General features: G+C 45.8%; 1 protein-coding gene across 4 annotated transcripts; it reads right to left on the bottom strand.

The window, feature by feature from the left end:
* Positions 1-231: 231 nt before the first annotated feature.
* b3galt2 (UDP-Gal:betaGlcNAc beta 1,3-galactosyltransferase, polypeptide 2) lies at positions 232-11166 on the bottom strand. 4 transcript variants are annotated; one of them, XM_085775124.1, is made up of 2 exons: positions 10683-11166; positions 232-2692 (listed from the first exon to the last, which is right to left on the bottom strand). In XM_085775124.1, exon 2 carries the CDS (start codon positions 2326-2328, stop codon positions 982-984), a length of 1347 nt encoding a protein of 448 aa, XP_085631250.1. In that variant the 5' UTR covers positions 2329-2692; positions 10683-11166; the 3' UTR covers positions 232-981. The 4 variants fall into 4 exon arrangements, with proteins under 4 accessions (XP_085631250.1, XP_085631248.1, XP_085631246.1 ...); XM_085775122.1 differs by having other exon boundaries at positions 232-2681; positions 10666-11165; XM_085775120.1 differs by having other exon boundaries at positions 10679-11165.
* Between the last annotated feature and the right edge of the window lie 2008 nt (positions 11167-13174).

The raw sequence follows: 13174 nt of genomic DNA, 5'->3' as shown, positions 1-13174 counted from the left end.
TGCATAAAAACAGATCTATCAGTTTGCACTAATATGAAAAGTCATGGTAAAAGTCATGGCAAAGTAATCACTTTACTTCCTCACATGTATGGCACATTTTTAGTGTATAATAAAGATTTTCTCATTAATTTCAGACAATAAGTCTTGAATCTCTCGCTGGTCTTCAGTGGCGTGTATCCGTGTTGATGAATTGCCCCAGAGGAAAAACATAAAACACAACTACAAACAAAATGAATTCAATACATTTAATTGTTATTTGATTCATTGCACAATTGCTCAAGTGCAGTTATACTCAATGTAAAGCTTTAAAAAATACAATCTCAGTCATCTCTGACGTGATTCTGAGTGCTCTCATGTTGTTGTTGTCGTTTTTTTCTTCTTCAAAATAAAGTACAGTATATGACAGATAAACCTTCTTCATAGAGTTGTGTGTTCTTTGATAAATATGTAAAGTAAACACTGAGAAACAGGGCAGCATAACTGGTCAACGTCAAAGATACTTTCATTCATATTTAGGTAGTGTAACTTTCGACATAACACACGTACATTTCCCTTTGTCTGTGTAAACACAATTGTGTCTTAGTTTTTGTTTTTAAGGTTTTGTAGATAGTACCGTACTGCCCTTTAGAGAAGAACCCTCACATTAACTGCGTAGCGTGAATTACCACCTCTCTGTTGGCACCTGAATTATCATAAATACCACTCTAGAGTTGCACTTGTGCATGCTCCTCGTCACACACATCCCCCGCATCTCCCCTTTAGAAATAGCTCACCAGGTTTACAATACGTAACATTATTTTTTTCTCAAATTAAAAAAATAGTTTGGATCATCGACTGTACACAATACCAAAAACAATGTGCTTTTCCCCATATAGTGTATAGTGCTGAGTTCAACATGCCCTCCACCAGCCATAGTTAAGAGTGCACCCATCTCCCTTTTTTTTTTTTTTTTTAAATGTCCCCAGAAACAGGCCGCCATCATCACGGAGGCCTCTCTCCGTGAAACTTCCGGTGTCTATACCTTCCGTTCTTCTCCTTGGCCATGTTGATGCAGGCGTTGTGCTTGTTGCTCTGCAAGTGGTTCCAGTACTTGATGAGTTCGTTGGGGTGGAACTGATGGGACGTGATCAGGTGGCTGTACTTGCAACTGGAGTACGACACCCGCCAGTGGTTGAAGAGGAACTCGTTGGGAGGCGGCGCCGGGTCGATGCGCAGCTTGGCCAGGCAGATCCCCACGTAAACGTCTTCCAGGTGCAGCCTGCGTATGCTGAGCGAGGCCTGGTAGATCAGCTCGGCCATGTCCCCTGAGAACACGTACCCCGTGCCTGAGCAGAAGATCGGGTAGCGCTCGCTCGGGTAAAGCTCCGGCGGCATGTACCACTTGCTGTCCTTGTTTCGGTTGGGTGCATAGCCCCTCATCAGGTAGCCGGTGAAGTACCTCTGCTTGGGAGGAAGCTCGGGTTTCAGCAGCTTCTGGATGAGATACTCTGTATTGACAAACATGTCGCTGTCCGTCTTCATCACGTAGGAGGCGTGCGGGCAATAGGTGGCCACCCAGTTCATGCCCATCAGAGTTTTGATGGTCAGGTTGTAGTAGGTGTCCTGATAGTCCTGTTGGATGATGTCGTGGTGAAGGCGGCTCTCCTCCTCGATGCTGCTCTGGAGGAAGGTGTCGGAGCTTTTCCCCGTGCCAAGCAGGAACAGGCGGACGAAGCCCAGGCCCATCGCCACGCTCTCGTTGCCCCAGGTCTGGCGGATGGCGTTGCGGGCGTCGGCCTGGCCGGGCTCGGCGGCGATGAGCAGAACGAGGAATGGCGTGCCGTCCCTGCACTTGAAGGGCTCGTTCAGGATGTAGCGGTAGGGCTGAGCGCTGAGCCTCCCGCCCACACCCATCTCCTTCTGTAAACTGTTGTTGGTGCTCATCGAGTCCCCAAGCCCCATTACGCCCATCCTGGCGACTCCTCCGCCCCCACCTCCTCCACCTCCGCCTCCTCCTCCTGCCGCCTCGGCTGCTGCTCCCTCCGCCTGCTGCGAGCTCAGGTTGAGCAGGGGCTTTGGCGCCACGTAGCCCGTCTCTCTCCAAAGGCTCCTCAGGGAGCTGCTCTGGTTGGCTTCCCCCTTGGGGCTGCGGAAGCCCCTTATGGTGTAGGTCAGTGGATTTTCCCGGGGCCCACTGCGTCCCGGCAGCCAGTCCTGGTGGCTGAAGAACAAGAAGAGGGTGAAGAGCAGGGCCAGCGAGAGGAGGCCCGCCACATGGGTCCGAAAGAGCGAACGCTTGACGGTCCAGGTCATCTTGATGGGACAGCAATGCCGCCGTCTCCACTGCATGGTGCAGATCGGGGTCGTAGGAGGCTGCTGCTGCTCAGGTTTGGGCGGCGGCGGCGGCGGCAGCGGCAGTCACATACAGTCACCTCAAACATGTGGTGGCCAACGATCAGAGGGTTATCTGAGCTGGCAGACGGGTTTGGAGTGAACCTCCTGGTGGAGTCGGGAACGGCCGGGTCCGCCGGCGCAGCTCGGAGCAGGTTTTAAACGGGCTCCTGGTGGAGCTGCGAGAGCGATGACTCCCCGGCCACAGAGGCTTCTCCCTGGCTCTTCTTTGGCACTGTAGACAAACACGGGGTCATGCTCTACGTCTCGTCTCCTTCAGGATATGATAAGGGTCACCTCCTCTGTGTTTGCTCTCTCTAATCTGAAAAGAGAAAAAAAAGAAACAGAGAAAACAGTCTTGGCGGTGATCCAAAAAGCAACCCCCTTTCCACTGGCGCTGAGCCATATGTCAATTGTTAGAGCTGCAGATGTGTTTTTTATTTTAATGTGGCAAGAACTGGGCTTGTTTTTTTTGTTTTTTTTTTAAAATCATTTCATTCCTGCTTGTTTCTGAAACACTCACAATAATTTTGAGTTAATTTCTTCCAGATGCCAAAAAAACCCAATTACAACTTTGTGTGGATGCAGTGGCCACTACTGTCAGCAGCTGAATCAATATGACAACACTGTACTCAGCACGTTATGGGGGGGGGGGGGGTTCAGAGAATACTATTGCATGTCAGCAAGAAAAGATTGTGCAATAGGAAATAAAGAGGTTGATTCAGATGTGTGCCTCTTTGCCGGAGACACAGAACAAAACAGTTTTTCAAAACAAACCAATGCCACAGTGAACACAACTGACACGGCGAACACATTATCCTGTTGCTTAACAGGATAACAGAAAATAAGAAAATTTTCCTACAGGCCATCACAAATTCATCTCAGAGTTAAAGGTCCAGTGTGTAAAATGGGGGTTGGGGGTTCTACATCGCAGTTGGCAAAGTGACGGCTGGCCCTAAACTTGTTTACCACGACTGGGATGACTGGAAGTATTTCAGGAGCATGGAGCGATGAGGTGAAGATCTAAACCATTTTACGATACGTCTGGTGTTTCCTATTCCTTCTTCTTTCCTTCCGCTTTCTTCTTTCGTGGGTTTATTTATGAACGCTTAACGTGGGCTGCCGTACAACCATACTAATTTTATTTTATAGCGTTTATACGCTTATACAAATATATTCATGGGTAGTATTCAGATTTTGCCAATAAACCTTGCCAATTATTACACACTGGACCTTTAAGACCAATCTAAAAATCGTTAAAGCAGAGCGATCCGGTCGTTTTGGCTAACTTCTTGTCAGTCGATGGAGTTAGCAGTCCCCGTCCTCGTCATGGATCTATTGGTCCTCGTCCCTACGTCACCACATTCACACGCATCCCTTGGCTGCACACACAGAGAGGACCGCCCCTTTATGCCGTTCTCTCTCCTCATTGGATAAAGGTTGTAGGATACAAGGAAAGTTTTCTCTTCGGCTTACAGCAGAGCAGAGCGACTGACAGACCCGTGTTTCAGACCAAACACTCTATATAAGTGATTGCTGTCGGAAGATATAACTATTTAAGACTTATGTTAACACAAACATTCCGCTTACTTCTGCTTTAAGACCAATCTAAAAATAGTTAAACAATAGACAACATCCCATAAAGGTCTTTGTGGAAACTCTGAGCCGGTTCTGACACTGTGAAGTGGTGGTTTGCTTCTTGCATGTCATTATTCAGCTTAACGCCACAGGCACGAGTATAAATTGCAGGTTTGCTCAACGTGGTGCCGGCTAACGCTACGCCGAGCCGCTTGGGTGAGCGGGTGTCATCAGCCCCCCGCCGCGCCACGCCGCCGACAACCGGGGGGAGGAGAGATGCATCTGTCAAAATGAGTTTTCAGGGTCCAGCGGGCAGTGGTGCCAAAAGCCTGAGCCAAGCCTGTGATGATAACAGCCCCTTCCCCGGCCGCCATTCACCTTCCACCTTCGGCTTATCGACGCTGCCCTGGCTGCGACCACCCAGGCTGCTCCATCTCACACAACAGGAAACATGCACATGGAAAATATATATACATGCAAACACACTCTAAACACGCAGACGTGTGACAACACAGACGAAATGCAATGTGTGCGATTGCATCTGTTGCCCACAGGGAGTTTATGCACCCAGGGGGGGCCACGAAGGCGATCATGTATGCGCACATTGATTCTGTAACTCACCAAGGCAAACGACAATCAGTTTGCACAAGCACAACATTAACTGTGCGTTGTGCACTATCATATGCACAACAAATACTGCACACATAATCATTTTTGGGTGCTGACAGAAACGCACAACACCAAATCAAATGCAGAGCAGACTTAATGATATACAGAACAAACAGGCTGCGTACACTGTCATGTTTGTGTGTGTGTGTGTGTGTGCACACAACACATAATTATATCCACACTAGATGCATACATCATTGCTGTGCATGTTGACTTGCACACACACACACACCTCACCAGTGAAAAGAGAATATGCCAGCAGAAACTTGCAGGTTGTGCTCGACTCTAGTGAATATTAATGTAGCAGCAGTCCAAGTCTCGAATCCATCCTTCCTTCCTGAGTGTATTAATTTACTCGCTGCCTGCGTTGCCTTTTTTTTCTGATTGTTTATTTGTTTGCTTGCCTTTTTTTTTTTTTGAAACAATTTGAAGATGCTGAACAACAGAGCATTTTTTTTTTCTGTGCAAATGCTACAATGCCGGCTTAGTGCGAGAGGCAGATTTTCTAAACTTCCAATTTTCATTTCCTGCTATGTTTGCTCATTCGTCATGACAACTGGCAAGGAACACGATAACCTTTTCAGCCGAGTGAGCTTACCCAGCGCAAGCAATTACAGGAGAATGAGAGGGGCCAGAGCCAGCTTTGTTTTAAAGGTTAACATACTTTACATCCAAGCATATCCAAGCGCTTCTCCTGTCAACTAAATGAACATCGGGGGCTACATGAGCTCTGATGAAGTGTGCACAAACAAGAGGGGTGCACACTCGACACACACATGAATATGGATGAACACATAAAGACACACATGTGCAACGTGAGCCCAGCCCACACACGGCTACGTCCTCCCGCCCACGCGCTCACATATAGACGGCCGGAGCGTGTGACTTTGTTTTCTTGTTGTTTTCGGTGTAAATGCCAAATCCGCCGAGAGATCAGACGTCCATTTTTTACTTTTTAGCAGTTCCATTTAATCTGCCAATGCCTCTCCTCATTAATTCATTTCCTTGCCTCCCATCAATGTCACTTCTATGCAAGCCAATTAGTTACACTAGCACTAATTAAAGCCCCAGCGATTCTGCAGCGGTCAATAATCAGAACGAAGGCTGAGGGAATGACACAGCGGTGACATACTAGGCATACATTATAGCGTTGTCACTGCTGTCACCACATCAGCTTCAAGCCTGGAGGAAAAACAAAACGTGGGGGGAAAAAAAAGGAGGACAGACGCTCAACAGCAAGGTACACATACACACACAAACACACACATTCTCCACAGGTAGATTCCTCTGTTTCCACGCCTAGGCAAAAACTGTCGTTTTTATGCCTCTACAAAGTGTGTAATGCATGCAAAACAAGCTTCGCTGATGTCGATGAGGATGTGACCTTCATTCAGTCAAACGCTGCACTTTGTGATAGTGACACATTTTCCTGAGGAAAAATGCGGGGCCCCATTGGTGAGCTGTTTAGAGAGGCTGTTCGCCGGAGTTAAGAGGTTAAACTGCTTTATTGAAAACAGGCCTGGCTGATGATGTGGCTGACTGAAGTTCTCCTTTTTGTTTAATAACTCTGCCTTGAAGTTAACAGTGCACACTCAGCCACTCCAGGAATGGATTCCTGTGTAATATTAAACCAGTGTTGTTGCTCTTAGTGACTCGTGGCCTTCATCAGGGTGAAGGGAGCTATGTACTTAACTGATATACGACACAACACTTTACACTGTAACAAAGGAGTATGCTAGTGTAGCTGAATGAGGGGCTGCAACTGTTGAGTAGTTATTCTTATATCAAATGATTAATGAAAAACCCCTGTCACCTTTCCTCAGGGTGAGAAAAGAAACATGTTCAAATATTTATAACATTTGAAGTTACTTTGAATCGCCGATATTTTACACTTTTCCTGTTTTTATTTTATAGTGTGGATCAATAAGATACATTGGTGGTCCATCTCCTGTCTCAGACTTCCCTCTGGAGCTCTAGTAACAAGAGGTTGGTGTCAGCCAATCAGAAGAGAGGAGGCTCTGAGCCTCTCGTTCCGATTGGCTGTTTACTATTTTCTGAGTTGCCTGTATAAAAATAGAGTAGATTTCAGAATCAAACACTCAGAGAAATCAAATCCTGCAAATGTTGGATGGTGGGTCCAGGTGGTGAGGCTTGATGGCCGCTTTGTTATGACATCACAAAGTGACAGGGAGTTCTGACGGCTGGTTTTAAGGCTCAGTTTCTGAATACAGCCTGTGTGCGTTTCTCTGTGGACTGAGGCTTTAAAACTTTCACAGTATTAATACAGAACCTGGACCTGCTCTGTAATAAAAAAAGACCTGGAAATCTCATCTCTTTATACAATATATAATATGGGACCTTTAAGTTCTGTGCTAATAATAGTGATTTACGCCAGTGCAGGTTTGAATATGAGACACTAACTTATAAAGGAGCTTCTTCCTTCTTTCTTTTTAATGTAGAGAAAAGTTTCAAGTCTGAAAACTTCCTCCACCGCTGTTTTTTTAAATATAGTTCAAACACTTGGTAAAAAAGCAGCTGCACCTTGTGAGAACGATGCTAACGTTGCTAGTCCCTTTTAAAATGTTCCTCAGATTCAGAACGCTTTTTGATTTTGACGCAGCAAAGCTGTAATGACGTCTTTTCAAAATCCAAACGAAAAAAAACAATGAGTATAGGCTCTTCCAGTTCTATTTAGCTTTAATTCTCTAACAAACCCTGGAGCGCTGCAGTCTAAGGAGGCATCATCAAATTCCAATGGGTCACGAAGCTCGTCTGTCTGCTGCTTTATCGCAGCCGGGTGACAATAGCGTTGTTACGCCCTGATAAGTAGGGTCGGTAACAAACCAGGGAGGATATGCCCACAGTTTTATGTCTCGTTAGTTTAAGACTCTGCTGCCCCGGCTTCTGCTCTCCACTGCTTAGTTATTAATGCCTTTTGTCTTTAGCACCAGCATTATCTTCAATCGCTCAGCCCCTCTGTGAAACCTCTCTTCCTGTTGTTTTCTCACTCTTGTCATGTTGGCAAGAAACACCGGGCTGCTTTCACTACTATTGTGCTTTTGGCCTGCGCCGCGATGAGTTTTAGGAATTTCACATCTGTTTTCGGGGCTCATCTGGGGAATTCAGTCCTGGGCTTGGTCCACAGACTAGACTCATGCAAGGAAACAAGGCAAGATATCCAAGCCCCGGCCTTGTCCTCCTCCTCCTCCTCCTCCTCCTCCTTGCCCTTGTCACTTTTGCTCCACCCTGTTCTGCTGCGCTGCTCCTCAACAACCTGTCATTTTCTGCCTGTTGTTTACCATCTGATTGCAGTAAAAAGTTCACGGAGGGCTGGTGAGAAAACAAGTGAAATCGATAGGAGGGGCGGTGTGGTCACTCCTGCTGTTTTTCACTCTCCCTCTCTCTCTCTGTCTGATCCTGTGTGAGTTATTTGACCAGCTGGTAGTCCGCAGGTCTTCTTAACTGAAGTGAGGAAGAAAGGTTTTTGGTTTTTTTCAGCAAATTTGAATATTTCATTAAAACTGTAGCGAATAATCGAGAAGTTTCCAATCTTTTTCTGCAATCTTTTTTTGCATTGTGAACTCTTTTTATCGAACACCAACCCTCATGTTCCAAACATTTGGTTCCAGAAAGACATTTAGCTCATTTCTATAAGCTATTTCTAGCATCCATTGCTTTTAGCTAATCAATAACTAGCTATAACCTTTTTCACTTCTCTGAATACCTTTATTGTTGCTTTTGCCAACCAGTTATCAAGAGCATATATTTGTTTTTCTTTGTGACTCGTGCTACCAGGAAGCCAGTGTTCCGGTGTACACTTGTCTCTCCTGTTCATCCAGTTGTTATCTGATATGAATCAAATGCAAACACAAATTAATAGAAGTGTGTATTGTGTAAGATAGGCCTACAGTATACTCTCCACGAAACGGTGTTTCCCTGTTCCTCTGGATGATTCACAGATTTTCTCACTAACTTTCTGGCAGTCGTAATGGAAAACTGTACAGCACAGAGAAAATGTTATTTCTTTTTTATCTGAGTGAAGTGACCCTTTGAAAACGTTTGGTTTTCTCTGTGACTCAACTAGGATAGGACCTCTGGGAGAGGGAGGGCTGCTCTCTCGCTAAGTGTTTCAGAGCAGACGAGTGACACAGGATGACCAGCTGTAATTTATTTTTTTTTTGGTTTTACCCTTCATCACTAGAGGCTTGTCAGATCTGGGCCAGGCCGCTGCTGCCCCACATCACACTACATCACCACGGCTCATCCGTTAAAGGGTCAGTTCACCCAAAGTACAAACGTCTCTCCGGTGGCATCAACCCCATGCAGACAGCTGAGTGTTAATTATATCTGTCTGTCTGTGTGAAATGGTGTTTGATAGGAACTAGTTCTGCTGTAAACAGGTTCCCAGGCAGCTGAAGTGACAAAACCCCACAAATGAGTTAATTAAAAATTAGCTGCTCGACAGATAATTGATTAGAAATGAATGATAATCGTTTTGGCATCGTATTTTTTCACAGAGAAATGCAATACGAAAGCATTTCGGTCTGTCTAAAGTGACAAAAGGAAACATTTGGGATTTGATTTCCTGGTTAAACTTAAATAAAATAATAATAATTTTAAAAAAGCTCTTTCACGGTGTCACACTGGGTTTTTAAGAAACTGTAAAGGACATTCCTCATTATTTTCTATTCGAAAAACTTGTATACAGATGTGGCCGAAACCAGTAAGTAAGGATATGTTTGTTTATACTTTGGGGGGGAAAAGACCCTTTAATGTACAGGTCCCAGGTATATAATACAGACATGCAGTGAAAGATTTAGATTCATTTGTCCTTTAAAAAGAGGTTTTAACAAAGGATCGAGCAGCCTCTTTAAATTCGACTCAAAAATACAAGAGACCTCTGGGAAATAAAGCTTTGGCAGCTGTGAGCCACTGTAGCTGTTGTAAATATTATATGACAGTGATTCTCTTCCACTCAATGTGAGCGATATTCACTCCCTCTTCATTGTGCTGCTGCCAACTTTTACCACTGACTTTAATTCTAGCAGTATTTCTGTTTTACTTCATTAATAAAGCCCCGTCTGTTTTTTTTTTTCCTCTTCTATTCTCCATCCTTTACTTTTTTGCACGGAGACGTCAGTTCATATGCCACGGCAATAAATTATGAGGTGGTTTGAAAATTAGACCCTATTAAAGTTTCATAGTCTGGTGGGCAGAGTGAACACCCAGTTGATGGCGAGCTTAGCTGGTGTTTTTTTTTTTCCTTCTTTTAATGTCAATCTCAGCAGTTAGCAGAGATCCCTAAGTATGCATAAGCTTTAGTGCCCAATAGCCCAGACAGCTGTACGTGATGGAGTGGATAAAAAGCTCTGTTAATTGAACTGAATCAATGGAAAAACCTCCCCGGCCTTTTGCCTCTTGGCAAGGAGGTCCGAGGAGGGGATCCCTAAATTTTTTGATTTGAATACTGAGTGAGTGGCGGACTATATGCTGCCACAATTTGATGACGGAGATGATACCTTCAGGAATCTCTGGTGGGGGGGGGGGAAGAGGAAGGAAAAAAAAAGAAAAGAAAAAGCAATGACTCTGCTGTGGGCAAGGAGGAATGAGAGCTGTCATCAGCCTTCATCCTGAGGGACGGAAGTCACCGCAAAACCTAAAGTATCCTTAATTATGCAGCGGTTCATCTGCCCCCGAGCACCTATAGACTACCTGCCTGAGGGGGGGGGGGGGGGGCTTGCATCATTTTTAAAGAGCCCACTGGGGGGGCAGAAGGAGAAAAAAGTGGCTGATGCTGGGACAGATAGGAGGAGGAGGAGGAGGAGGAGGAAGGGCTGGGATGGGAGAGTGTGATGGATGGATGGATGGTGGTGGAGACTGTGGCACAAAAGCGGCTGGGAAAAAGGTGGATGGTTGGATGGTAATGGAGGGGAGATGAGGGCGGGGAAGGCTAAATGAATAATGAGGATGTGTGTGTCTGTATGTGTGTGTGTGTGTGTGTGTGTTTGGGGGGGGTTGATGAGGCGTGCAGCGCTGCGGAGCCTTCACCTTCCTACAGTACCTACCTCCTCCTCCTCATGCTGCCGCCGCTGCTGCTGCGGCTGCTGACAGGGCTGCGGTCGGCTGACGGAGTGCGTGAACCCTGGTGCGTTTCCCCGCCATCACCATCACCATCACCACCATCCACCTCCTCCTCCTCCTCCTCCTCCCTAGGTTTGGAAACAAGCCGCGGGCTTCAGTGCCTCTCCTCCTCCTCCTCCTCCTCCTCCTCCGCTCTCCGCTCCCTCTCCTTCTCCTGCTCGCTCGGACACCTTGGTTGTGTTCTGTCCCTCCGCGTCCTCCTCATCCCCACAGGCGAAACAGACCTGCAGCTTTTTGGTTCTCCTCCTCCTCCTCCTCCTCCTGCTGCTGCTCCTTGTATAGATTCCCCCTTCTACCTTATACTACTTAAATATTTTCTGCTCTTGTTTCCTGATCTCATCCCAAGTTTACGTCGCTTCCCAGAGGCGTTAGTATTTCATGCAAATGTAAAGAGATATAGGCGATAACACCACCACACAGCATCGCATCCAGGCGCCGGTTATCCAGAGAGAGAGAGAGAGAGAGAGCCAGATCCTTGGCGGGGATGATGAGCGCAGCGCCGGGCGGACAGAGTGCGGCTGGTCCTCCCTCTCCGCGATGCTCGGCTGGCTGTAGGAGGTTGCGGACACCGCCGAGTGAAAGCGATGAAGGAACAGAAAAAAAAAAAAAGACAGAAAAAGGAAGGAAAACCTCCTCTTTCACCCCCTGAGTCCAATCACTGCCAAAACATGCTCCCCGAGTCCTGACGGGAAATAAATGAAACAAAACAAAACAAAAACAGATAAAGTCTTCTGGTCTACCTTCACCTACCCGCTCCGGTGGAGCTACAGTACAGATATCTCCCCGCTCACTGCCTTTCCTCCTCCTCTTTCCTCCTCCTCCTCTTCAGCCTCAGCTCCGCCTTTTGGACCGACCCCTGTCGGATTTCTCAGCCCGGCGCGGCGGATGCTGGCCCGGGCAGGCTGGCTGTCAGACACCGCTACTCTGACGGAGCTCTACCACGTCACTGTGTTCTTAGCGGAGCATCTCACGTGACCCAGTTGCTGCGTTCATGGGTCGTAGGGGCAAAAAAAAAAATCCCTCCCTCAACATAGCTACACACACACACACACACACACACACAGTCTCTCTCTCTCTCTCTCTCTCTCTCTCTCTCTCTCTCTCTCTCTCTCTCTCCCTCTCTCTGTGTGTGGCACATCTAATCATTCAACCCATTTAAAGAAACACTGTATTAAATTAAAGTTGGGGGGAACTTGCTGTCACAACATGCATTGATTTAAATCAGAAATTAAAAAGTTATTAGGCTATGCATTTTAAACCTTATTGTGAAAAAAAAAAGGTTCTCCGTCAGTTTAAAGGTGTTCAGAAATGGCCATTTGTCCTGTTTGTCGCGTCTCCTTCCACGAGTTGCCGCACAAGTTTTCCCGAGTAGCTAAGGGAAACGAATTTGATTGGTCGTTATCGAGCTCGGTGTGTGTACGTGTGTGTGCATGTGAGTTTGTTAGTAGGCTTGCTACGTTATAGCTTGCTAACTTAGCTAGTGAGGCTAAGTAATGGACCGCAGGGATTTGTTTGTGTCGTGGTGGTGGACGAGTCTCCTCGTTTTTCTGAGACATTTGATTGACGGATGACGGATCCAATATCAGTGGCTGATGAATCGTGAGCAACGTGATGCATAATTTGTGCGCCTGCATTATCCAATGCGAAAAAAAACTACCTCACTTTTATCCCGAATTTACTCGAAAATAGAATTTTGAACAAAGTTTGGGCTCCATCATCTGATAGATGAGTCATTACACTAATGTTAAGACCCATAGTGGGCTCAAAATCAAAGAACATATACATTGAGCACACATAATTTTAAGATTTTGATTAAGTGTTGAATTTGTTTCTGTATTTAAAACACAGTTAAAACGTCTTAAAATGTACCTTCATGAAGTTGTGCCGTGCTCCATATGTTCGTATTACTTCCTTGAACACAACCCTCTCAGACCTGTGGGAATGGAGGTTTCCAAATTTCACTTCCTCTTTAGAGTGCCATTCTTCTACAACAGTTGGAGCTACAGTCGTGCAGTTTTTTTCTCTGTAAACAAGAAAATCTGTGCTTTCTATCAAAGCTGTTCATCTGTATGCGTCACTGACTTTGGGTGGTTATACAACCATTTTAATTTAGGGAAGATTTGGAGTAGTTTTACAGTTCAGTCTGTGGTATTCCTGCTTTTTTTCTGTGTGTAGCCTATTATGATAGATTCTCATTAGTATTTGCTGCAAATGATTGTCTGGTTTTGGAGGTTTGCCTGGCTTGGTTGTGTGTTAAAATTCAATCATAGCAGTGCTGTTTTATTCTGAGTTCAGAGTTTTTTACAGTGACAGAAAACAGACAGAAGAGATAAGTGAGCAAAGGTTTTGGGGCTGTTTCAAATCACATCTCAAAAACCGAATGCAATTTTCACATTCACGTTTTCAGCATAAGCAT

The sequence above is a fragment of the Trachurus japonicus genome, chromosome 4 (genome assembly GCF_045865225.1).
Source record: "Trachurus japonicus isolate A0001 chromosome 4, Traja_1.0".
Classification (NCBI taxonomy): Eukaryota; Metazoa; Chordata; class Actinopteri; order Carangiformes; family Carangidae; genus Trachurus; species Trachurus japonicus.
This window is presented reverse-complemented; position numbering and strand designations above follow the sequence as displayed.